Source organism: Hypomesus transpacificus, chromosome 10 (genome assembly GCF_021917145.1).
Source record: "Hypomesus transpacificus isolate Combined female chromosome 10, fHypTra1, whole genome shotgun sequence".
NCBI classification, from domain to species: domain Eukaryota; kingdom Metazoa; phylum Chordata; class Actinopteri; order Osmeriformes; family Osmeridae; genus Hypomesus; species Hypomesus transpacificus.
In genome coordinates, this window is record NC_061069.1 from 5793325 (window position 1) to 5818010 (window position 24686).

At 42.1% G+C, this 24686-nt stretch overlaps 1 protein-coding gene across 9 annotated transcripts; it reads left to right on the forward strand.

The window, feature by feature from the left end:
• The first annotated feature begins 7115 nt into the window (after positions 1–7115).
• On the forward strand, positions 7116–23356 carry zmynd11 (zinc finger, MYND-type containing 11). 9 transcript variants are annotated; one of them, XM_047027128.1, is made up of 17 exons: positions 7116–7286; positions 9157–9294; positions 10325–10484; positions 11614–11637; positions 14506–14529; positions 14939–15109; positions 15707–15784; positions 16380–16472; positions 17355–17442; positions 17622–17677; positions 17815–17892; positions 18460–18578; positions 18873–19107; positions 19333–19407; positions 19544–19822; positions 20047–20232; positions 20444–23356. In XM_047027128.1, the coding sequence occupies exons 2-17, from the start codon at positions 9164–9166 to the stop codon at positions 20564–20566; spliced, it is 1920 nt and encodes a 639-aa protein (XP_046883084.1). In that variant the 5' UTR covers positions 7116–7286; positions 9157–9163; the 3' UTR covers positions 20567–23356. The 9 variants fall into 9 exon arrangements, with proteins under 9 accessions (XP_046883084.1, XP_046883086.1, XP_046883085.1 ...); XM_047027130.1 differs by having other exon boundaries at positions 18873–19098; XM_047027129.1 differs by having other exon boundaries at positions 14939–15100.
• Positions 23357–24686: the final 1330 nt, after the last annotated feature.

Sequence of the window (24686 nt, forward strand, 5' to 3'; positions counted from 1 at the left end):
ACGTTTGACAGAGGCTGTCTAAATTGGGCTTCCCTGTGTTCAATTTATAGTCTACACATGTATTTATTTCTACTCTGTGTCCATGATGACATCATGAGAAGTTTACCACCCCATGTGCTTTTGCTGCTTTTTTCTGTGAGCCTACAGTCCAATGGTTTTCCCAAGGTGATAGGCCTAATGGATATCCCCAGGGGGACACATTTGATCCCAGACCATCCTTACCGCTTTCACAGCCTTTGTGTAAGTTCCATGTACACTTGATGGAACTTGGCGTAATGGGGACCATGGTGTTCCACCCACTTATTAAGTGAATTGATATTTTGCATAATGCATACCCACTATGATACTATGCAGCATGCACTCCGCATTCAAATCAAGCATTTTTGTGAAGCCCTGGCGCAGTGATTGCTCACGCTGATTAGGGGCAATGAATCATTATTAAAAGCAAGCAAGAAACCCTAATACAATTACATTTTATTAATTAAGGACAATGACATTCCTGCTGCACAAATTAAATGCACTGTATCCAATAAGATCTAAATTATCACTCATTGTAATGATTGTGACTGTTGGGACCTGCAGCCACTGTAACTTTCTGCTAGACAACACATTATGTGAAGTTCAAAGCTTAAAATATACATGTTATTTAGAATGCTGTGGTTTGGATTTAATAACCTTACTTACCCTAACTGGGCAGCATAAACACAAGTTGCTATAATTCATGTTATTTCAAGACCTCTTCCATGAAAGCCCATCTCTTTTTAATCACTGTCAATGCTCAAGACTGTAATGTTACTGTCTGTTTGACACACTTGTTGATTCTGGACAAACTTGAACATTTCAAGTTGATCTACTTCACCTCATGTATGTATACCAGAAACTGAATCATAGGTTTGTTATACAGGAATCAGGAAACCAGGGTAGATCCATGCTATGGAGCAACTTTCCACAAACCATAAATTAATTATTTCCTACTTGACCACCCACACACAACAGAGCATGTGGAGAAGTACTCCATCATGCTGATATAAACATTGACTATCACGCTGCCATTTCAGCCTGGTGCTGTTTTGGGCTCTGCAAATATACAAGGTACCCACCAGGAACTCTCAGTTCCTTGATTGACTATACAATGTATCTACCACATGCATTATTTTGGTGGATCTTGCTCTCTTTAATGTGCAAAATTTATACGTTTTTAATAGGAATCAAAAGTCATTATTGCAAAGTTTTAAAACTACATTCTGTGACTGCTAAGATTTCGTAAATATTTTGTGAACGTTTTCAGACAAGATAAAAATATTTTTCTTGAACAGCGACACAAAGACAGAAATGTGTTATGTACTGTAGAATCCATTCAATATCTGTTCATAAAATACAATGTGGTGCCTACTAAATGTAGTCTTTAGTACTTACTGTAAACATAATACTGATGAGTTAATTGTAAATTTAACGTATTAGTTGTTGGACTACAGTCTCTCACTCTCTCAATGTCATGATACATCCCCCAAGAGCCTGTACTCATGGCAGCAGGCGTTGAGAGGAAAATGATTTCACCCCTATCCATGTGTTTTGATCCATAGTCTAAAACTATTGCTTATAAACACAATCAGAGTATCTCAAAACAGCTGGACGCTGTCATCTTTTTCACTTTTTTCCTTAGAGACTTCAGCTGTTTTTCTGGGCCTGTGGATGTGTTGTGGTTATTGGGTTAGAAAATCTATGTTTGGGCCAATAACTATCCCTAAGGACTAAATTGCAACCATCAATCTAGGAAATTAGAAGCATAAGTGAGTCTTTAGAAAAGAATCAGTAGCAAAAAAAAAACATTTATTGTATTGATTTCAAGTGTGTCTGTGAAGTGCTGTGATATTATACTGTTCAGTATTTTTCCTTTTTTCCCACTTCTATTTATATTTCTGAAAAGTGAACACCAGCCTGAGCAAACATCGCCTGAAAAGAAATGTCAGGTGGAATGCACACAGTCAAAACAAATCTAGATTTGTGTGATGATACTTCAAGAAACTCAACACAGAGCTATGTGTTCCTGAGTAAAGTTCAGAAATATAGACTCAGGCCAGCCTCACGTCAGGCTTGCCGACAATGTTCCACACTTACCTCGTCCCAGTTACAGCTCGTGTATCACCAGCTCTAACAAGCTTCCGTCTGCTGAGAGAGACTTTTTCCGTACAGCACCACTATGTTTAATGACTCAATTCCACAAAACACACCAGCACATTCCTCTTTTATCTGATGCCATTTCTTTATTGTTCTCTAGTCCAAATGAAAGGCAAATGTGAGGTTATCCAAAGGAGCTGAGCTGCCCAAACTGTAGTTTCTGATAAATGAATGCCAAGCAAGCATATTTTGTTCACATCCTTTCCATTTGCTATTGAAGTCCTTTATTCCTTAGGTAAGAACTTTGAAAGGATTCTCTACCTCAGGTTTGGTTCTCATGAATAGGGAACAGATGTATCTGGGGTGAATTAGAGGGCCGGACCTCCAGTGGTATGGTAAATGTTTCCTTTGGACTTATTAAAGGTTGGAAGTCAATAAAAATATGGCCTTTGTAAACAATCTTTTGTTAAACCTCTGTCCAATCCAATCCCATCCGATTCACTTTAATTTGAATGTGTGTAGCCTATCCTACCTGAACCCACCATTACAGTATATTGCATTACAAATATTTAATGTGTTTTACCACACCTACTGACTGGGACTGACTTTTTGTATTCATGGTTTCTGTCTGCTCTCCTTTCCTGTTCAGTGGCCATGAACATGTTTAATTGATCTTGGAAGTCAAACAGACTTTAAAATTACGTGTATAAGTTGGAAACACTGACACTTTTCTTGGGTAAGCTGTGGAATGAGGTTGAAAAGTTTAAACCAATCTCCTGTTCCAACGGTTATTGAACAAGTGAAAGAAATGGCTCTGCGTCATTTCTTATAACACTAAATCATTCATCATTATAGAAGATGAAATACTGTATTGTATTATAGTCAACTTTACAGTTTGAAGTTTAATACTAGAGCAAACGGCTTTAAATGACAACAAATCAGCTTTTAGAGCTTGTTATGTTAGAACACTGAAGCCAACAACAGAGTGCTGTTTTACTGTGGACTATGGCTTAAAGGCTTTAACTAAAATATTCTCAATTTTCTCTTTGTGCATTGATATGACACAATAATGGAATATTTTCTTGGAAATATGGATTGGGTTTAGCTATTTAAAAATGTATTTTATGAAAATGGCACACATGCAATTTACTTTAATAAAAGCATCAGATACAGTGATTGAATGACCTGGCCAGGTTAGAGGCTTTTTGGAAAAAAAAATGAGGTTCAAAGTTCACTGTGATGACAGTTTCAATTAAATCTATTCCTGTCTATTTTTATAAAGAGGTCACACACATGCCTGACCTTTCTTGTAAGAGCCATGATATATTCTTGAATTCAAAATAAAGAACTGGTGAAAGCCTGAGATGCAGAAATGTGAACCACACATTTTGCTCTTTGATAGATTTTGGTCCAAACATGTATTAATTACACCATCTTTATATTTATTTATTATAAAACAAGTACTTTTGAACCAAATCTGAGAAACCTTTTTCATCGCTCTTCCTATTGGTTGGGTTTTATTTATCAATATATAGGGTGAACAAATGAGTTTGTCAGGAACGGTCTCTGATTAATAAATCTGTTCTTACATTCCTCTGCTTCCAAGACATTTGTGTGAATATTGAATTGTTGAGTTAACTATGGTGAATCCCGAATGAACTATCAAAAGGTAAACCAATTTGAGACAGTGGCATGAAATGTCAGTGAATATTGAAGAAAGATAATGGTCGTTGCTCATAGCTCATGAGGCTTTTCCTGACAATCTAACTGTGAATGTCAGTCATGGCAAAGAAATCTCTCAGGGATGACAGATTTCATTTAGGAGATTCCATTTTTAGATTTTCATGATTTCATGACTGTGTACCGGACAATAGGTTTTGTAGTAGAATGCATGCCTTCTGCACTACATGCACATGAAACCTGGGTTCTGTACCTGTTCCCAGCCCTACCTGTAGGCTAGAGTCCACTCAGAGAGACAGGTAAGGAGCCAATGGATACTGCTGCAACGAGATAGGTCTTCTCCTTTTCATTTAATAACGTAAGGTAGATTTTTTTTGTGCCTTTTTTTTTGTTGACAATGAACATACGCCACACTACTACAGTGGAAAATAGTTGTGAAAACCCATTTTCCCATTGTCCTTTAAACAGTGTCCTTTAAACTTTGTCCTTGACATTTGGATGTGTACTCATTGGGTATTTCTTCTCATCACAGATGGCATTGGGATGGCATCACCAACCGATGGAGAAGATCCAGGGGACTGTTGAGAGCATTAAACAGAAAAGCTGCTTACAAGAGGTTTCTGCATTGATGCATGGGTCTGGGAAAGTACATTTGTACACTTAACTAAACAAATAGAATTATTAATAAACATGTGCTGAGATGAAATATACAATAAAAGTCAGACCTGGGTTACACACAGTTTCAAAGTTCCTAAGTTAAAATTGAAATGCAGTATGTCAGAGGTACAGTATTACACCTCTGAGAATGTTAAATCACTCTAAAGATTTATGGATTGGTAAATCAATGGCACCCCAGAGAGATCCAGGTATCAGTGCAGGCACCTCCATGTTCTTGTACATGTACAATTTCTACAGCTTTCCCAAAAAGATAATATTGTTTTTTCAGTAAAAAAATAGGGATTACCGTACATTATTGGTTGTAGACAAACAAATCTGTCAGTAGAGTGATGAACTGTGTTCAGGAAACTAGACTCATTAATACAGGAACCATTAGATGGTAATACATTCTGAGGATCTTATTCTGCACATCTGTGATTAGGAACCATTTTCCTATTAATCCTTTGATGTACAGAGAAGGAAGTAAATACACTTTAAATAAATTAAAACGGTGGATTTTAACTCGATCTTGCAAACTAGCTGCAGTTTCCTTGAGAGATGGACTTCTAGGACATGTAAATTAATCTAGTGCATGTCTGGATTTCAAATCAACTGCTGCAGAAAGCCCAGGATTTTGTGGTGTGATGAGCCGTTGTTAGGCTTTGCTGCAGGGGGGGGCACTGATGATGGCTGTGGGGACAACCCTCTTTCAGACAACCCTGACTAGCTGTCTAATACAAGTCTATAACAATCCAGCACAACCAAAACCATCTTTTAACCTTGCTAGTTGCTCATTTCAAGTATCTACCATGCAGTGGTTTGCATGAGTGTGGTGTGTTGCTGGCAATCACTTTATCTGCTACTCTAGATTGCTGATACCTTCCCTTCCTGAATCAGCATCTTGCATGCAAGGTTGTCTTGCATGCAAGGTTGTCTTGCATGTTTTCTTTTTGCATTAGCATACATAGTGGTAGGGCGAGGAATGCATAACAATGTTGGATTTAGGAAAAAATACAAACAAGGATTTGCTGTTTGAACGGTGAATGGTATTACAATAGCAAATAAAAGGCATGCAGTACATGGTAATGGTTCATGCTAAAATGACTTTACATGATTAAAGAGAGGCCTTAAAATGAAAAGAAATGCAGAGGTGATGGAAGGTGTACTGTAGGTCTTTGGATATTCCTGTTTTCCATTGTTCTATTCAATTCTGCATGAGAACCACATCTGATGATATTATTAACATTTAATAATGGAAAATACGTATGTAACAGGCATATCTAGTTTGTCTTTTATTTTACATCAGTGTTACTGTTAGAATGCCATTTCCAAAGGTCTGAGAGGTTGAACCATTGCATTTAGACAGAATATCCAATTAATTTTGGGACAGTTTGTATTATGCTGCATTATTCTCTGTTGTGTATTGAAGTGTTGGATGAAAATAACAGTTTGTATATCTGAAAATGAAAACCAAAGGTTACAAATAAAAGCCTTGTTGTTTACTTATAAATCAACGGTAGTATAATAATGATGAGATTATTTTATCGTTCTGCACTGAATAGAGATTTAATAATGGATAGGTTCCATACTCCAAGCTCCAATACAATCTAAATGCTTGATTACTATTCTATTTATTACAACAAGTCCCTGTAAAATGTGCCAGACAAAAGCTTACAGTCCACACACAATTTACAATACGCTATTTCTCACAACAAAGGAACAGTTTTTGCAGCAGATATCTGTCTCAGAGAGATGATGCTCAAGGTTCAGAGCATGTGCTAGGAAGTGAACAGAGAAAATACTGTACTACCTGAGAGGCTCTGTTCCCCTTTCCAACCTCTATTTGAAGTAATTAACTCTAAAAATGTTGTTTCGAGGTTGGCTTATACAGCAAAACATCTGTGTGATAGAAACACCTACACAAGACTCATGGCAGAGGGCCCTCTACAGGCTTCTCAAGATATTCTGCTGTGCACACAACCTTCAGAACAGCAACGAACAGTAGCATGTATTTAATAAGTCTAGAAACAAAGGCTTACGTATTTTATTTACCACACTAAACATTCCTGTATTCATTTGCAATTGAACACTTGTATTGTTATTTTTCCCAAATAACTTAAAATGGCTGTTTATTATACTTTACCTTAATAGTAAAAAAATAAGACTTCTTGAAGTAGACGGGAGTTGGAAGCGTCTAATTAGTATCACTTCACCACCATCTAGTGGTTGATTGTATGTCACTGATTCTGTGACCTCGACACGTCCATAAAATTATACTTCTGTCAGAAGTCTAAAATCCATTATTTTTTCACCTTTTAGACCTGAATTGTTAACTCCCCTAAATTACACAGACGTTATTAACAGTCTGAATAAATCTAATTTAATTCGTTTTTAAATTAAAGTACGTATTTTGTGGAAAAGGTTGGACACAATTTCCAGCAGGGCCACATTGTCAATATGCTTATCCATTTTTCGAACAAATCACAGGGCAGCTAAGTAGACATTTCCAAAATGAATTATCCTCCTAATGAGTCATTTACAAGGAAATTATGAATTTAACTGTGAATTGCCACAAAAATCCTGACAAAAGAAGTAATGCAGCAACTCATAATTCCACCACTAGAGTTCCCTTGTTGTATCAAAGATTTTTGTCCCGCTATGTTGGCGCTTGTGTTTACTTCCCAATCCAGAGCTAGACTAGTGTAGCCAGCTGGCCATAAACCATAATTCAGACAGTCAAAAACTATCCCGGAAATACAAATGTAAGGAGCCTCACGTTGAATCCTTCACGGATTTCTACAGAGTCATAGATTAGTAAAACTGTAGTGCGGGTAAGTCTGAATTTTATAAAAGGGCTAATCCATTACTTTAATGACAATTATACGGCTAGCTAACGTTAGCTTTTTAGCTCATGGCTGGACCTGTGTATTTCCTCTCTCCCATGATGGTGGTGGTGGTTTATTAACATGGCGCCCTCCAAAACAAACGACAAGAAAAATCTAATTTGTGTGCATGTCAGTATGTGTTACTTGCTATCATCGCAATCCCCTTGTATTTGACTGATGAGTTTGATAATCATTTTTGCGTTTGACTTACAATCTAATTAGTTTCACAGACAGAGAAGGTACTGGCTAACTCGCTTTACTGCCAGTAAGCTAAGCTAACGTTAGTGCCCTACTAGCCAGCCTAGCTAGGTAGCTAGCTTGTCACCCATCAAACCGTTTTGTCGAACCCGTGTCACTTCTAAAATAGCTGTATTCTTTGTCATTGCTAGAGCTAGCTACATTTTTTTTCAGTTATACTGTACTAAAGAATTGGAATAGCATTTGGACTTGCTTCCCAGTTAACAAGACAAAAGTTGATAGGTAGCCTACTGTAAAGCTATTTAGCTATGAAGCCACCACACCATCTACAGTTCAGTAGCGAACATTGCTCGTGTGGCCTTGCTGCCTTGTTCTTGTTGCTGGGTTATAGCTTGCCTTGTTCTTGTTGCTGGGTTATAGCTTACTGGACAACGTGAGTGTAACTAACACTGAGAAAAGAAAATCCACTTAGTTAGATAAACCAGCCTTGTTAGACTAGCTTGTTTGAGTCTATGGAGAGAGCATGTGTAGGGCGGTCAGAATAGAAAGCCTAGGTTAATATGGGCTAGTCTCGTTTCTCACTGTCTCCTCTCTGTTAAATTAGCTACCTACCTAGTAAACAAGTAGTTTCTCATGTGTTGAAAATATAAATATGCAAGTTAACTAGCTAGCCAGCTACAATACGGTCTTATCTTCCTCTGAACTAGCGAGCTAGCAAGCATCCTTCCATTCAAAACAGCTTCCCTAATTAATTGGGGAGTGGAGTATGTGGATCAGGGGCCTGTCATAGCATCATGTACTGAGAGCCCACCTGAGACAGCGGGTTCAGGTTAGCAGCTGTGTGCCAGTCTGTACAGTGCTCTTCTGTTACCATTGAATGTACAGAATGAATTGGCGCACAGGTGGCTCTCATTAACACCCTCTCTAGATGGCATAGCATGGGGTATCACATTGCTCCCTGTCACCTCTACTCTTCTCAGCGCTTTCGTTGTATTTGTGTGCAGGGAACTCTGTCAAGCATGGCAACAAGAGAGATGTCCCTAATAAGCGTTCATAAACTAGCCATTGTCATGGACAGAAATATGTCCAGCAAATTGGCAGAACAGTGTTGTGCTGCTAGTAAAAGCCTTACTCAATCATATAACAGCCATTTCCTTAGCTCATCCAAAAACAGGCACACTTTTTTGTTGCAGTGTTCAGTATGTGTTAATATAGATGTACAAAAAGAAGGCTTGTTAGCTGGCTGTGACGGCAGTCCAAGATGAGTAATATTATTGGCTTTATATATTTCATTTAGCATTAGTGACAGTCTGACAGTCTTCAGTTCCATGAAGGCTTAAAAAAAGTTATATGCGTAAAAGTGGGCCTGTGCCTACCAGGCCCTACCTTCAAGAGGTTGCCATGGTGTGCTGTGCTCTTGGTTTTCCCATTGGATTGCGTCTTGAGAGTTAACTGTTGAAATCCTCTGTTTGTTTAGATCATATATGTCCTTAATGATGCGTCACAAAGGCAGAAGGCCTAATCCATCATGAGTTCGTATTGACATTTCTTCCAGCCTGTACTAGTGTTTTTATACAGCTGGAGTGCAACCTTTGTCTCCCCATGTCTCTCCCCACAGGTTGATCATGAATAAAGACGTCATGTCACGTGTGGTGAAGAAGAGGCAGGCGGACCCCAAGGTAGTCCAGTATGTGTGGGCCGCCATCGAGGTTATCCGCAACCAGAAACAAATTGCCAACATGGACAGAATCTCAAAGTACGTTATCGCAAACAGACTTTTGGTTTTGTCAAGCAAAGTACAAAATGACTCCACAAACCCCAATCCCTTGTGAGCTTTTGGAGGTCTGAGGTTAACTTGGCTTAAGCAAGATAGTTGTATGTAAACCCTTTGATAGGCCGGGGTTTGGAGTTCCTGATATGTTGCTCACACCTGTCCTATCCTCTCCGGCCTCAACAGCTGCGTAGTGGGCCTAGACTTTGGCCTAAAGATTATTTGGGGATGGCTTCAGTGTCTGGTCTAAGGGTTAAGGATCTATCTTGCAGTGCAGTGCTTGGATCCGTTTGTAGATTGAAAATAATCTTGATTTGTAATAAATTACTTACTTTCCTTCATTATCATTCAGAACATGAATTCACCTGGCCCCATGCAGCCCCCATCAGACTTTGATACACAATATAGCAGAGTAGACATCAGTATTAGCATGGCCCTTGTTAGGCCAATGTCACATTTGCATAAGTACATAAGTATTGTACCGAGGCTATATTTGGGTTCAGTCTAATTTCATTCATGCCAAACTCAAACCATGACAGATCAATTAATTTTTTTAGTCAGCTACTAGAAATTAGTCAAAAATGAAACACTTAGTCCATCCCAGACAGAGGACCTTGGGAGTTGGCCACTCACCACACGAACAATGGTGAACGGCTGTTGTCATGGTGATAAAGCAATGAAATGCAATTGAAGGCCTCACCGAACAGACTTAATATCATGAAACATACTTTCCATTTCAATGAGTGATTTCATGACTTGTAGGAACTCAGTTTAAAGATGGGAAGTGTGTAGGGAATTGGTGGAATCTGGCATAGACTAATTCATAATCATTGGCTGTCAAAGACCTTGCAGAATATGAAAGGTTTATAAAAAAAATTAAAGAAGCTTTGTAAAAATGGTCAACTCCAAGCAATTTTTCTGCAAGACTTATATATAGAAAACGTATTGGCATGCAGGTGTCCTTGCATCGGGGCCTCTTCAGCCCAGTTTCAACCTGATCCTTTTGTGTTCCCAGGTATCTGAGCCGTGTGTTCAGCATGCACCCCAAGGAGACGGCCAAACAGCTGAGCCTGGCAGTGAAGGACGGCCTGGTGGTGGAGACCCTGACGGTGGGCTGTAAAGGCTCGAAAGCGGGCATTGAGCAGGAAGGCTACTGGCTACCTGGGGACGAGATGGTAAGGTCACCACCACCTCTTTCCTCTGGATAGATGGAATGGTTCCAAGTATTTTTTTATTTTTATTATGTTATTATTATTATTTATTTTTTTAACTAGTAGCTTGTGTGAACTTGAGCCAGAAATGAAAAGCTGGAGGGAGGGACAGCTCGAATAGAGACTCACAGTTTATATTCAACTCAGCACTAAAAACAGGAAGCAATGAATTGTTGAACACAACAATCTTATCTTCTAACTCAAACTCACTTTAAAAGGCATGCCGCCTAAATCACACAGAAGTGGGCAACCTTATTGCAAATCTCAAATGGAAAAGCCCATGAGGATTGTAACTGAATAACTGTGATAGTAAAGTGTTCGATGTGGTCTGACAGAGACTAGGAATGCATAAACATGTCATCGGTTGGCTCATCTGTCTCAGGTTGTTTTGCATCAAGAAATAGCCTATTCTGTACAGGGCATTTGTGTATGCCCATGTCTTTTATGTATACACAGTAATCCGCTTAAACTCCCAAGATTTATTCAGGAACAAATGCTATAAAGATCAGATTAGAGGATACTCTGTTTTCCCTTTAAAAGACTAGCCTACTTTCTATCAGGAACTCTAAAAATACAATTTAACTTTATAATTGGCTGCAATTAAATTTAAAAAGTCAATTTTATGAATCTTGAAAATGTTTCTGTATCTGAATTGTAATGTATTTATTTTCTTTGTCTGAAAAGTAGCCTAGGGGCTAGTGTAGCTTGTTGTTTTTTGGAAGATCCCTTTTAAAGCATTTTAAACTAAGTGTTAGCAAGTATTGGTAGGTGTCTTGGACTGGTTCAGACTTCAACTCACTGATGGTCTTTATGACTTGGACAATGGAATCAGGAAACGGCTGTTGCTTCAGCACTGCACCAGCCTACATGCGCATCACTTCTCGTAAACATTAACTCAATTTTGGCCCCTGCACCGACCCATGCTCCGACCCACGCTCACAAGCAAAACCACAAGAATAATAGTCCCTTAGCTTACAATACTAAAATGCCATGGTGCCAGGTCCATGTTAAAGTAGCACTACTAAGAAAGGGCTCACCCCAGTGTAGCAGTTCTACATTTAAACACTGCTTTCTGGATCACTTGCAATCACAGGAGCAGAAGGCCGAAGGAAGCAAGGTAAGGTTGCATTGCTGTTTTCAGTTTGGGTTTGTTTTGTTTCTTTTTATTTGATTTTGCCCCTCTCTTTCGCTCTCTCCTTTTCTATTGTATTTTGGTTTTACTAACATCATTCTGTGAGAAATCGGTTCTGCCAGATGCAGTGTAATATGGAATTTGATTGAATCTTTTTACAGAGCATCTTTGTAGAAATAAACATGTATTATATGTGTGCTGGCCTCGTGTAGACAACTTTATGGATTGCTTACGTCAGGTGACAGGTATACTTCAGGTCTCCTCACTAAATGACAAAGAGGATTGCTATTAAACTGGTCTTGAAAAAGACAAGCACAAAAAAACACATTATTTGAGTTATTGTGGTAAAATGACCCATCACTTAACAAAGGTTTGACTGGGCCTGATGTTTCCTGTAAAAAGCTTCATGAAATTCCGATGAATCGCTGTGTCCAGATGTGACCACATTTCTTGTGGAATGGATCAAAAGTGACTTCCTTGAAATATTTGCTCGCTACTCATCTACAAATGTTTCGTTGCTTTTTTGTATTTCAAGAAAATAATCTAAGCCAGGTTTTTCACTGAATACAGTTTGAGCTGTATTTTGTGGTCTTGAACCATGCTCATAGGCCTTAAGCTTCTTCAAATGAATGAACCTGATTTGAGTGGTTATATGAAGGCCATACCTTTACACCGACTCATCTTTTTGAGCAAAAAAAATTACAAGCAATGTTAACATAGGCACAGGTTTGTAGCAAGCATCTATGAGTGTGAGTAGTAGTTGTAGTTCTGCTGATGGTAGTTGTAGTTCTCCTCAGGGGTTTTGTGTTCTGCTCTGTTACTCTTGTCCAGCATGCATTTTTTAATGAACAAGGGGATGCGCTTTGTGACATATCTGTAGTTGTCTACAGTATTGCCTGTCCTTGGTAATGTAGCTGACCAATCTCATGTCAGCATCGCCCCAAGTGTGTCTGGAGTTCATAGGAAGCATGTTAAAATGATTTTTCAGTATGTTATGGAGTTTTATCACTTCTTCAAAGAACCTGGATTCAGTTCAACTGTCATTCTGTGTCCTTGAATGATGCAACAAATGTATTTTTCCTAATATTGATAGTCTTTTTCTTTGAAAGATGATAATGATCTTCAAATAAGGATGATATGATTGGATTTAATCCAGGTTCCATCACTAATACTATTTAAAATGTGTTTGTGATGCCATACACAAAATTGTGCATTTGATCAATGATGTGTGTCTGGTAAACAGACAATCATACGTATGGGGCTGATTGATCCTAAAGAGTTAAGTGCGGTGGTGGGACATAAATAACTTGTGTGATTAGGTTCTACCTTGTATTGGGGCTACCTATTGTGTGCGTGGCCTGTCTGTGATTTGTGTTTTAGTTTAACTTTAGGGGGGGGGGGTCTGCAAGAGTACTTGGCCCTTCTCATAATGATATTGGTTTTCCTCATTCTTATGCTTTATTCAACCTTTATTCGTCTGGTGAGGTTTACAGGCTTCTTTTACAAGACTGAGATGACTGCTTTAGGTCATTATGAACTTGCAACAAGGTTAGTTAGCGCCAGCTTGGTAGTAGTGCTTTCCAAGACCTGATCCCAGCTAGCCTGTCCCAGCTTGACACCCTTTCTGGAGGGAAAGCAGAGGGAGACAAAATAAGTCTGCCCTCTTCTCTCTCTCTCTCTCTCTCTCTCTCTCTCTCGCTCTCTGTCAGTGTTCAGTTTCCCTCTAGAAACAGCAAAGATGTTCCCTGTTAGACTCCCTTATAGGGATTTTTTTTTTTCAAGTGAAGACTCGTAAAGACTACCTTTTTGGTTAGCCTTAAGCTTTTCAATCCACACAATCAACTACTCTATCTTTTCTTCGTAAGGAGTCGTCTAACGGTTCAACCGAAGGTCCTCCAAAATCCCGTCTGTTTCCCAGAGAGGTCTTTAGCGACGATTGAAGGACTGCTATGCACTCCGGAACACTGATTTCCCTACAACACGAAACAGAGGGCATCCTTGCTCAGGGCTCACCTTTTGAAGTCCGACCCCATTCATTCAGCCGACAAGGAGACAGGGAAGCCCCTTTTGACACTCTCAGACAGCGCTGACAGAACACTTGGGGCACAGACGGGTCAGAGTGTGCTGAGTGCTCCTGGCAGGCCCTGGAGGCACCCTCCCACTGGCAGCAAGCGGCTGGCACTGCCATCGTCCCTCCTTTGGTCTTCACTACTATTTGTGGCGCTGTATGGGCGGTCTCATGTGAGCTACCACAGATAGTGCACTCGAGTTAGTGTTGGTTTAATCCCAAGCATGTTTGATTTGGAGAGTCGCCCAAATCAAAGAGCGGTGGTGGTCTTGCGTTGGACTTGGGAAGTAAGCGGAAACGCGGAGGAACTTGGAGCAAAGGTTTTCATAGAACGGCTGTGGAACAGCATTTGCCCCCCTCCCTTTGCTTTGTATAGTTTATTCCCAGTTTGAGATTGAGGTACTTAAGCCACTCGCATTATGCAAGAAGTTGGTACACAAGAAAGTGATTGAAAAACACTTGCCTGGTGTAATCTGATGCAGTGTATCCCAGAAGTCCCTGTTCCCCTTCTGCACCTCTCCAGACTTTAAGTGGGAGGAGAGGGACACTGACAGAGGACGATTGGTCCCCCCCCCCCCCCCTCTAAATCTTAGCTCAGTGCGATCAATTCATCAATCCTCTGCAAAGGGGTTGTGCTACATATGACCCCCCCACACACACAGAAACGCAACGTGGTATTGGAGAGGGTGGCTGTGGCGTACTGGGGGGGGTGGTGCTCAATCAGAAGTGTGTTATGTGGAAGTGTGTGCCGGTGTATTAATGCCTGGGGGGATGTTTGGTTACAGATGGTGAGGGAGCAACCGGAGGAGGTCAGTCAGAGTTCACGCAACTCTATTCAATCTTGTTTCTTGACCAAAATCCATACCATCATACGCATCACATGACATATTATTGGTATTTAATCATGTCTTCAAGTCAAAGTAATTGCCATACAATTCCATGGGTGTAGCTACCTTAGTTGACTTACCGTTATTACTGACTACCCAAGTATGTGTTTGGTGACTTTCCACAGTGGGATGTCCTTTGTGTCGTTCATTTAGATAGTAGCAACAAAATAAACTACAACGTTGAAATGATACAAAAGTGGAATTGCAGTCCAGAACTTATCAGCAGCCCGTGCGTGTGTGTGGGGGGTCCCCCCAGGGCCTCAGAAGAGACTAGGGGCCAGCAGGCTGGTCAGAGGGGGGGACACCGATCACTCTGCTCCTTGTCTTCCAGGACTGGGAGGCGGAGAGCCACGACTGGTACTGCTTCGAGTGCCACCTTCCCGGGGACGTGCTGATGTGCGACAACTGCTTCCGGGTCTACCACCTCAAATGTCTGTCAGAGGAGCACAAGCCCCGGGACGGCGGCTCCCACTGGCAGTGCGTGGTCTGCAGGGTGAGCTGTGTGCGTTCCACTGACTGCCAGGGTCTGGATCTGGAAATAGGATCTGTGTCCAAAGGGTCTCTGTGTGGGAGATTTGTGTAATTTCCCCTAACATGGTTTAGAAGTTTTTTTTTGTGTGTGTGTTGTTGAGCCCTCCACTTGTGTGAACCATGTTTGCTGTGCACAGTACACACCATGGAGCGTGTCCATAGACTCCCTGTCATTACATTTGTGCTTTGTCTCTCTCTCTCTCTCTGTTTGGCTGTGCTTGTGACGTGTGTCACCCCTGCAGTCTGTGTGTCTCTGCTGACAGCTCTCACGCTGTCTTCACGGACATGTCCTGTCAGAGAGCTCACTGTCCTTTGCCCGCCCGCCGCCTCCCTCTTACTGCCTCCTCCCATACGAGAGGCTGTAGGACATCTTCGTCTCACATCCTGGACCTCTTCTCTTCCTCCATGTTCACGCCCTCTTGTTCCCCCACTTCCCTCTCTCTCTTTTGGTTCCTCTCTCTCTGTTTGATCCTCAAATAGTTCCAAAAAGGTCACAAGGTCAGATCATGCCAAATTGCTTTTGTCTGTCTCGCTGTCTTATGTTTTCTTTCTTTCCTTCTTCCTGCAGGGTAGTAAAAAGAAGAACCTGAGCAAACAAGAGATGTGCAAATATCTGCGCTTCATCATCCAGCGCATGAAAGAGAGGGTGAGTAGCGCTCCAGAATGTCACACCCACACACACACCTACAGCTGTTAGGGGACCTGGAAGTGCTGGTCAGATACATCCAGGCTCACCCCATCAAGGCTTTGGTGGTCAACTGCTCACACACAGTGGAGTGTGTGAATATTCCTGTCCTCCTACTGGTATTGGCGCTGTGGTACAGCTCCTTGTGCTTGCACTATTCTCTTCACACTAGGAATGCAGTGCAGTGGCTGTACTCACTAAGTGCCTGTGTGTTTTAATGTCATTCTAAATCACAGTTAGTACAACTGCCCACAATGGTCTGGGCTTTATTCCCAACCTCCTCCCCCCGCCTCTCTCCATCCTGCCTCTCTCCCTTTCCCCCCTTCCTCTCTCCATCCTGCCTCTCTCCCTTTCCCCCCTTCCTCTCTCCATCCTGCCTCTCTCCCTTTCCCCCCCTCCCTCTCTCCATCCTGCCTCTCTCCCTTTCCCCCCTCCCTCTATCCATGCTGCCTCTCTCCCTCTCTTCCTTTGCTCTTACTGCCCGCCCTCCCTCCCTCCCTCCCACCCTCTAAAACGAAGCATTAAATCTCATAATATTTCCTTTCCTCTTTGACAGGCTGTGGACCTGAACAAGAAAGGCAAAGATACTAAACACCCCATGTACAGACGGCTCATCCACACAGCCCTGGATGTGGCCAACATCCAAGAGGTACGCATGAGACCCTTACCGTAGACCTGTCTCCCAGTTACCAGTGGAAAAACATATTCTATATTGACTATATTCTTCTATATTCATCAAGCATAATTAAGGTTTTGATTATATTATTTAAATTGTGGTATTCCCTGTATTTGGCCATACTTCGGGATTAAGCTTTTTAGCATATTAGTAGCACGTTGTTAAACCCTTTAGCTTAATGCCACATAAAAAGCGTAGGCTTTCGAACTCTTTAAATCCTGATGTGTATATCTAACCACTCCCTCTGAAGGTTTGTGTCCGGCCTTGTCTTAGTCCTCCAACCCTAACACGCCCCTCAGCCTACTGAGGAAAGGTCTGTTAGGCCATGACAGACCAGACCCTTCAGAACAAGGCTGGACTGTGTGTGTGTGTGTGTGTGTGTGTATGTGTGTGCATCAACCGGATTAGATTGTGTGTGTGTCAGCCGGATCAGATTGCCTCCCCTAGCGTGGGGTCAGTGAGGGCTCCTCTGCACCGTGATCACTGGTGCATCCCACCAAGGCCTGCCAAATAGGCTGGAAAACAGCCCTGCCGCTGCCGTGTGTGTGTGTGTGTGTGTGTGAGAGAGAGACTGTGCTTTAGAGAGAGGCTTTAGAGAATTCTGGACCCTGATAGTGTGTAGATGGCAGGCGCAGGACGTGATTATCTTGCCTTGCCTATAGTTTGTGTCATCCGTTGCCCTCTGCTGGCCCCTCTGCATCACTGTGACCACACCGCCTGTACTCTAACCTCTGCTCGGTGTCTGAATAGACCTCTTTGTTCTTTCTCTCTCTCGCCTCTCTCTCTCTCTGTCTGTCTCTCTGTCTCTCGCTCTCTCTCTGTCTCTCGCTCTCTCTCTCTCTGTGTGTGCTGCAGAACCTGGCCGAGGGCAAATACAAGAGCTTTGACGAGTTCAAGGCGGACGCCCAGCTGATTGTGCATAACACGGCCATTTTGTTCGGAGGTAGGGGGTCATAAATCGCGACCACACTGGTTTGGAGTAAACGTCCGTTCAACTTCCTGCATGATTAGTAGCTGTTGTGAAAGGTCCCTGTCTTGTTCTAGAAGCCGAAATGCCACGGCCATAAAGCACCATCAAATTTTTGTGACACGGAAAACGTTTTTTTGTGCTTGTTATTGCAGTGCACAGTGACCAGGCCGAAATAGCACGGTTGCTCTACAGTGACACCTGCCACGAGGTACAACAGACATTCATTTACCATCTCGAAGACATTTGACCAACGTGCATCAGTATACAGTATATACAACCAACGTGATTTCTTCTCCTTTTGTCTCCCGCCATCTTTCTTTCTCCACCTTCTCTCTCCTTCTCCAGTTGAACGAACTGCTGCTTTGCAAGACCTGTTTCTACCTGTCCAACGCACGGCCCGACAACTGGTTCTGCTACCCCTGTGTGAGTCCTCGCCCAGCCCCTGGCTCCTAGCCCTCACCTAGCGTAGAACAGCGCAGGGCCTGCCCAGACAAGCCGCCCCACATCCCCCCCATTAGAGGTGGAACAATCCATCCATCTGGATCGACCAAATGGCAAACAATCTGGTGTCATCGATCTGGCCCATAAACATTGATGCGTGTACGTTTTCCGCACCCAACATTATCCTCTCGATTCCTCTCTGTACACTCCCGACGCTATAGGCAGTGGTATTTGGTGTAAGCTTGTTGCAGTGTGCCAGTTATAGCCTATCCCGTGCTGTCGGTCACATTAACGCGTCTTAACGATGAAGCAGCAATCTACCCGTTGTCTGAGCAGGAGCAGACAACAAAACAACGTTTAACACACTCCCCTCGCAGTGGATTACGGCGGATTTAGGAGGTATCGGAAATTGGCATCGTCGGCAAAAAGAATCGATCGCACCGGGATGAAAACCTTTGATTGGCGCCCCTAATCCCCCGTCCCCGTCGGAGCAGAGTGGTGGAGGCCGCGTGCTGACGTGTGTTCCCCTGTCCCTCTCCCCTCCACCAGACCCCCAGTCACGAGGTGGTGTGGGCCAAGATGAAGGGCTTCGGCTACTGGCCGGCCAAGATCCTGCAGCGGGAGGACAACCAGGTGGACGTGCGCTTCTTCGGCCACCAGCACCAGAGGTGGGTAGGAGGAGGGAACAGCACACCTGCCCCCCGCCCCCCCCCCCCGGGCTTCATGTCAGGGGAGCCTCTATGAGGGCAGGACGAGGCAGTGTTGTCAGGGATAGCAACACGTGTCAGTCTTGTGACCCGAGTGTGATTTCTCATTCGTATGATTAGGTTCTTGGTCTAGGTGTGTTCTGTAGTCGGTGTTAATTCCACTGGGGGTAAGACTCTCTGAAAAACAACTGTGAGGACATACAGTGTCAACAACCCTCCCCCCCCCCCCCCCCCCCCCCCCCCTCCCCCTGCCAGAGCGTGGATCCCGTCAGACAACATCCAGGACATCAAGGTGAGCGTGCAGCAGCTGCAGGTGAAGCGCAGCACGGGCTGGAAGAAGGCCTGCGACGAGCTGGAGCTTTACCAGCGCTTCCAGAGGGAGGGCCGCTTCTGGAAGAACAAGATGGACGACAGGAGCCAGGAGGAGAGGAGAGAGCCTGAGGAGGCCGAGTCCAGCATCTCCTCCACCAGCAACGAGCAGGTCCGACAGGTAGACACACTCGCTCACTCCCAAACATATTCACTTCCACGTACCCAAGCAGAGACACTCCCAAACGTCGTGTTAACGGGTCATGTTATGTAGGGGGTAATGGCGCCACCTGGTGGATTTCAAACTCCATGCCATGTCCAGAGCTAACAGAACTCTTCCGGTCTGTGTTTGGGGAATAACGGTTATTATTTCCCGCATTGATGTTGACATTGCCGTGCTCAACAGCTCAAAGTGAACCAGGAGCCCAAGGCAAAGAAAACTCGTCGCAGTCAAGCCTCTGAGCCCAAAGAAGAAGTCAGTGTAAGTACCCCCCCCATCTGCCTGTTGACGGTACACGTGAAACCAAGAGAAAAGGTGTGCCTTTAGACCATGTCAACAAAACCACAAACTCACCAAACACGCGTTTCTCGCCCCCCCACCCCTTCACGCTCCCCAGGACCCGGAGCCGGAGATGGAGGCGGTGAGCTCCAGCCAGGAGATCCCCACGACGGCGCCGCAGCAGCCGGAGAAGCTCTCCGTCTCCACCCAGACCCGGAAGGCCAGCGGCGGGTCGCCGCGCACGCTCCACCGCAGCACGCAGACCAGCAGCGAGGGCGCCGTGTGCCAGAACATGTGCCACGAGAAGTACACCAAGATCTTCAACGACGTCAAGGAGATGATGAAGGCCGACAACAAGCGGGAGACGGAGCGCGTGGTCCGCGAAGCCCTGGAGAAGGTGTGTGTTCCAGTCTTGATTAGTTCTGGAGAAGGTTGGTGTGTGTGAATCCATGCATCATCTTAAATGTGAAGAAGGTAGAGGGGCATGATATAGAGTAGCCCTGCAAGCCTGCAAAAGAAACAAACATGAGACGTGGTCTTCAAACACAGCCAACTTGAAGAGAGTGTGTGTGTGCGCGTGTGTGTGTGTGTGTGTGCGCGTGTGTGTGTGTGTGTGAGCAGCTGCGCTCTGAGATGGAGGAGGAGAAGCGTCAGGCAGTGAGCAAAGCGGTGTCAGGCGCCCAGGCGGAGATGGAGAGGAAGTGTAAGCAGGTGAAGGACAAGTGCAAGGAGGAACTGGTGGAGGAGGTGAAGAAGATGGTGGCCCAGCATAAGCAGCTTATCTCCCAGACCAAGAAGAAGCAGTGGGTGAGGACACATCGGCACACACATATATATATATATATATATATATAACCTTGGAATTGTATTCCATCCATACAGTCATAGCAACAATTGTTTTTATAAAAACACTTCAATTTTTTTTTTACACTGCATCATTCCATTCAGAACTGGTACCAGCACAGCAGGTACTCCTGTAGTGAGTGTTCTGATGTGTGTGTCTGTCTCCCACCGCCAGTGTTATAACTGCGAGGAAGAGGCCATGTACCACTGCTGCTGGAACACCTCCTACTGCTCTATCAAGTGCCAGCAGGAGCACTGGCATGCTGACCACAAACGCACCTGTCGCAGGAAGAGATGAACAACCGCAGCCATCCGTTAGGTACCCCTGCCCTCCACAACCAGCCCCCTATCACTCACACTTCGGCCCCTCCCCTTTTCTTCCTGACCTGCCTTCCTGAACACTTTGTGGACCCAACATTTTGCCCTACGTCTGACGGAGAAAAAAAAATCTCTCTTTTTCATTTTATGTCATTGCTATTATTTAATATACTCAGTGCATTGATTATTTTCTTCCTTTTCTCCTGAATCATCAGCAGATCGTTCAAAGAGCATGGCTCCAAATGCATAGTATGGTATGATTTTGTGTTTCTTTACTTTACAGAAGTGCTAATTTTTGACCTATGTTGGAGAATGTTATTTAAGTGTGTAGTAACTGAGCATTAACTGAATACATTTTATTACCTGAATTTTTTAATCACTTTTCTTACTGTAAATGTTTAACAAGAAATATACACCGTCGATCTTAAACTATAAGTACTATTGCAGCATTGAAATAGCTATGCTTTCATACAGAAAAAGAATAGAAAATGCTGAAAAACATGACAAAAAAAATCAGCTTGAAAATATAAATTAAGAAAAAGAAGAAAAAGTAGTTCCTGGACATTTTAATGTAATTTTATTCATGAAAATATTTTGGTGAATAGCACCTTTGTATTGTTTTCACAAAATCGATCGTCCTCAAGTCACTTAAACATTATTGGGAACAGGGTTATAAAGTCGGCAAAGAAGCTGACTGCAATCTTCCGTTTATTCTTCTGCACATTTTGGGTTCACTTTGAATATACTGTAATTTTTGTAATTCAAAGAAAATTCGCGATTTTATCTAAATTTTCCAGGGAATATATAGCAATCTTTACTGAGCTGGATCTTGGAGAGGTTTCTTCGTAATTTGACAGTTTGCACATTTCATTTCTTTGTCATAACCCAAATGCTTGTAATTTGTCAAAAAGGAAACCAGATTTGCTGAACCAATCTTTACCAGAGAAATGTGTCCAGTGCTGTTCTCTCCCCTTGTTTTGTTTTGGTTGGGGTCAGTGTCATTGTTATTGTGATGTACACTCTAAGTACGGTTCTAGAATACTCAAAGTGACTAGCTATGAGACTCATTCACTGCTTATGCTGTAGTTGGTGATCAGTGCCTGTTTTTTCAACACCATCATCATATTCTGAGTAAAGAGATGTGCATGTTGATAGTTTCAAAATTTGCATCAATAGAAGAAAAGAAAAAAAGCTTGCGGGGTGTCTGGTGTCCAATAGACAATGAGTACGGATGGACCAATATAAAATATATGCAAATATGATTGACCTGGCAATTTTATTTTGGATTGCTTTCCACAATGAGTTATGTCATCAGATGCTTGAATTCGATTTTCAAAACGGGCAATTAAATTGCAGTTGAAAAAAAAAAATATATATATATACTACCCAGAAGCTACTCTGTAAAGTGTAAGCTATTGTAAGTCCTTGTGACTGTTTCCTTTGTTATGAAGAGTTGACTGAATAGAGGAAAAGTTCTCCCCATCATTCATTCATTCATTGACTGTCCAGTTTTCGATCAAAGTTTACCATTATATGGAACGTGGCTGTTGTTATCTCAAACAAGTGCATCACTTTTCAGACCTAACACAGCTTTTCAAGTTGCATGATATACGACCTTTTCAAAAAAAAAAAAAAAAAAAAAAAATACGATTTTCTTTTTGTAGCCTCTATTTCATCTAAAATATTTCTCACTTGATTGCATTTTAAGGCAACTGTTTGTTTTAAACCAACATGATATTTTGAAAGTAATGAACTTCAATTGCCTTGTGTGTATCAGTTTAGTGTTAAATAGGCTTTGACTGGCCGTTGTATTAAAACATTCTCCTGCAGAAACCATGGCAACTCACGCATCTTGTCTGCTCCGTTGGAGTGACACACTTGTTATATCAACTCATCATGGTTGCACTACATGTAAATACACCTATGTGTTATCCATCTTCTAGAATTTCACCTATGGTGACAGAACTTGGAATGGAATCTGTATTACTGAGGTTTGCAGCTCATAAAAATGTACCCTCGAAAAGAACAGATGACTTAAATTGGATTTTCCACCATAGTTAAGCTATCAATATATTCAATCAAGCTAACTGTCAAGATCTCTGCTCTAGCAGTTTGATTCACTGATTGATTATCTTAGTCTTCATTGTTACTTTTTATTTTGAATTTGGATAGTAGTGTTACATGGCTGTTGAATCAGAAAAGAAACTTCTTTGGTTCCCCTCTACAGTGTGTATTTTATATTTGTCCATCCATGTGTAATGATCATTTGTGACATTTTACATATGTGGAAATATTTTGATGTCATTCCAGTTTGTAAAGTAGCTCTGGTAAATGCATGAGTAAGGTGTGTGTATTACAGTTCTTTTTCCATGTTAAAAGACATAGTTGCACTTCCTCAAAATGATGCAATATGACAATGATATTTTGTTCTATTTCCTTTAAAATTACTAGCTAATTTTACCCTCCACTAACTATTGAATACTTTCTGATGAAAAAAAGTCTATTGTCACACCCATTGTCTCAGTAAATCAATGAGATTGTCCCCAACTTAGCAAATTCAGTTTGCTGTCCATATGTAAACTTTAATCGTGGCTTAACATTTTTATGCTCCTGTCATTTTGTTTTTGCTTTAGCTAGCAATATGTATATAAATATATTCTATGTGCTAACATGGAGAAATAAATGTATCAACAAGTTCCTGTTGTATCAAGTCACTTTCTATGATATAATAAACCATACAAACTTGCTCACAAGTGAGGTTTAAAATTTCCATGTGGTGTTTTACTTCTTCAAAAGGGCTATATTTATTTGATGAAGTCATCAAACTTTCCAAACAAAGACATTAAGGCTTATCTTAACGATGTTTGGATTGACTACTAGGAAAACAGAATCCTAATCCCAAACAAACATTACCTAACCCTAACCCTTTTATATTGTAAATTGGCAACTTATATTTTATTTAGTTATGTATCCTTAGTATAGTTAGACCACATATTTAAATTTAAGATTCCTATATGTTTATTGTATGCACCTTCCTGCCAAAGCAAATTCCTTGTCTGTGCAAACTTTCATGGCGAATAAATCCCCTTTCTGATTCTGAAGACAACCACCTGTAGACCCCCCCAGCCACTTACCAAAAATGATATAAACGGATCATACTTAAATCAGGGTTCCCACGGGGTCTTCAAAAGTCTTGTCTAAAATTCGAAACTTTAAATTTAAGGCCTTTAAACGTCTTACAAATGGCCAGATTGTGTAGGGATACCCTTTCCAAAACTTGTAGGGGCAGAGTAACTAGTTTGACCCAGAGAAACACAAATATCCGATATCCTGGTGCAAGGGAAGGCTGATGCACCTCTCCCCTCCTCATAGTCTTGTCTTAAAACACAGCAGCCCAAACTGGGGTTTTCCAATGTCAATATACAGAGGATCTTAACGGCTATGGTATCTGGAGACAAAAAAAGGACATTGTGAATATGGGGCGTGTTTCAACCGAACTCGTAAAACAAATGCCTCTTCGCTCAATTGGATAGACCTACAACCAATCAGAGAAACATAATATGTAGTTTGTTGAAAACAAGTTCAACCAAAGCGCTCTTTGGTGATGTGGTTGATTACGTTACTGTTGATCATCTGTCCATCATGTATAAAGCCCACCCTGACAATTTAATTGGTCCGAACAGCTCCTGTTTGGACATAGTTTTTCCCCAACCGAGCTTCCCCAGACCCAACTTCACGACCAAATTTTTTTGTGGGCGGGGCTAAGTTGGGCTGGCAGCCAGGCTAAGTTATTATGCTTTCCCTTGATAAAAAAAATAAAAAACGGACCAAAAAAACTTTAAAAGACAAGTTTTTGTGTGGTTATTTCCCTCAGTTTATTGAGTTGTGGGTTGTGTTTTACATGCTGTATTGGACAGTTAATTGAAGTTTGACAGGAAAAGAATGGCGAGGGAAAAGAAAACAGAAAAGGGTGAAGGCTGAATTTGAACCTAGGCTGTTGCAGTACTGCCCCTGCTTTCAGAGCATGCACACTTACCAAGGGAGCTAATAGGGGAGCCCTGCTTTCTTTTGGTTTCCTGACACCCCAACTCTGCAGGTTG

Excerpts from the sequence above, each read along its gene's own strand:
- zmynd11 (XM_047027128.1), top strand. The coding sequence starts at position 9,164 with ATGAATAAAGACGTCATGTCACGTGTGGTGAAGAAGAGGCAGGCGGAC. Across the intron at positions 11,638-14,505 it reads AGAAGGCCGAAGGAAGCAAG|ATGGTGAGGGAGCAACCGGA; the intron begins GTAAGGTTGCAT and ends GTTTGGTTACAG. Across the intron at positions 14,530-14,938 it reads TGAGGGAGCAACCGGAGGAG|GACTGGGAGGCGGAGAGCCA; the intron begins GTCAGTCAGAGT and ends CTTGTCTTCCAG.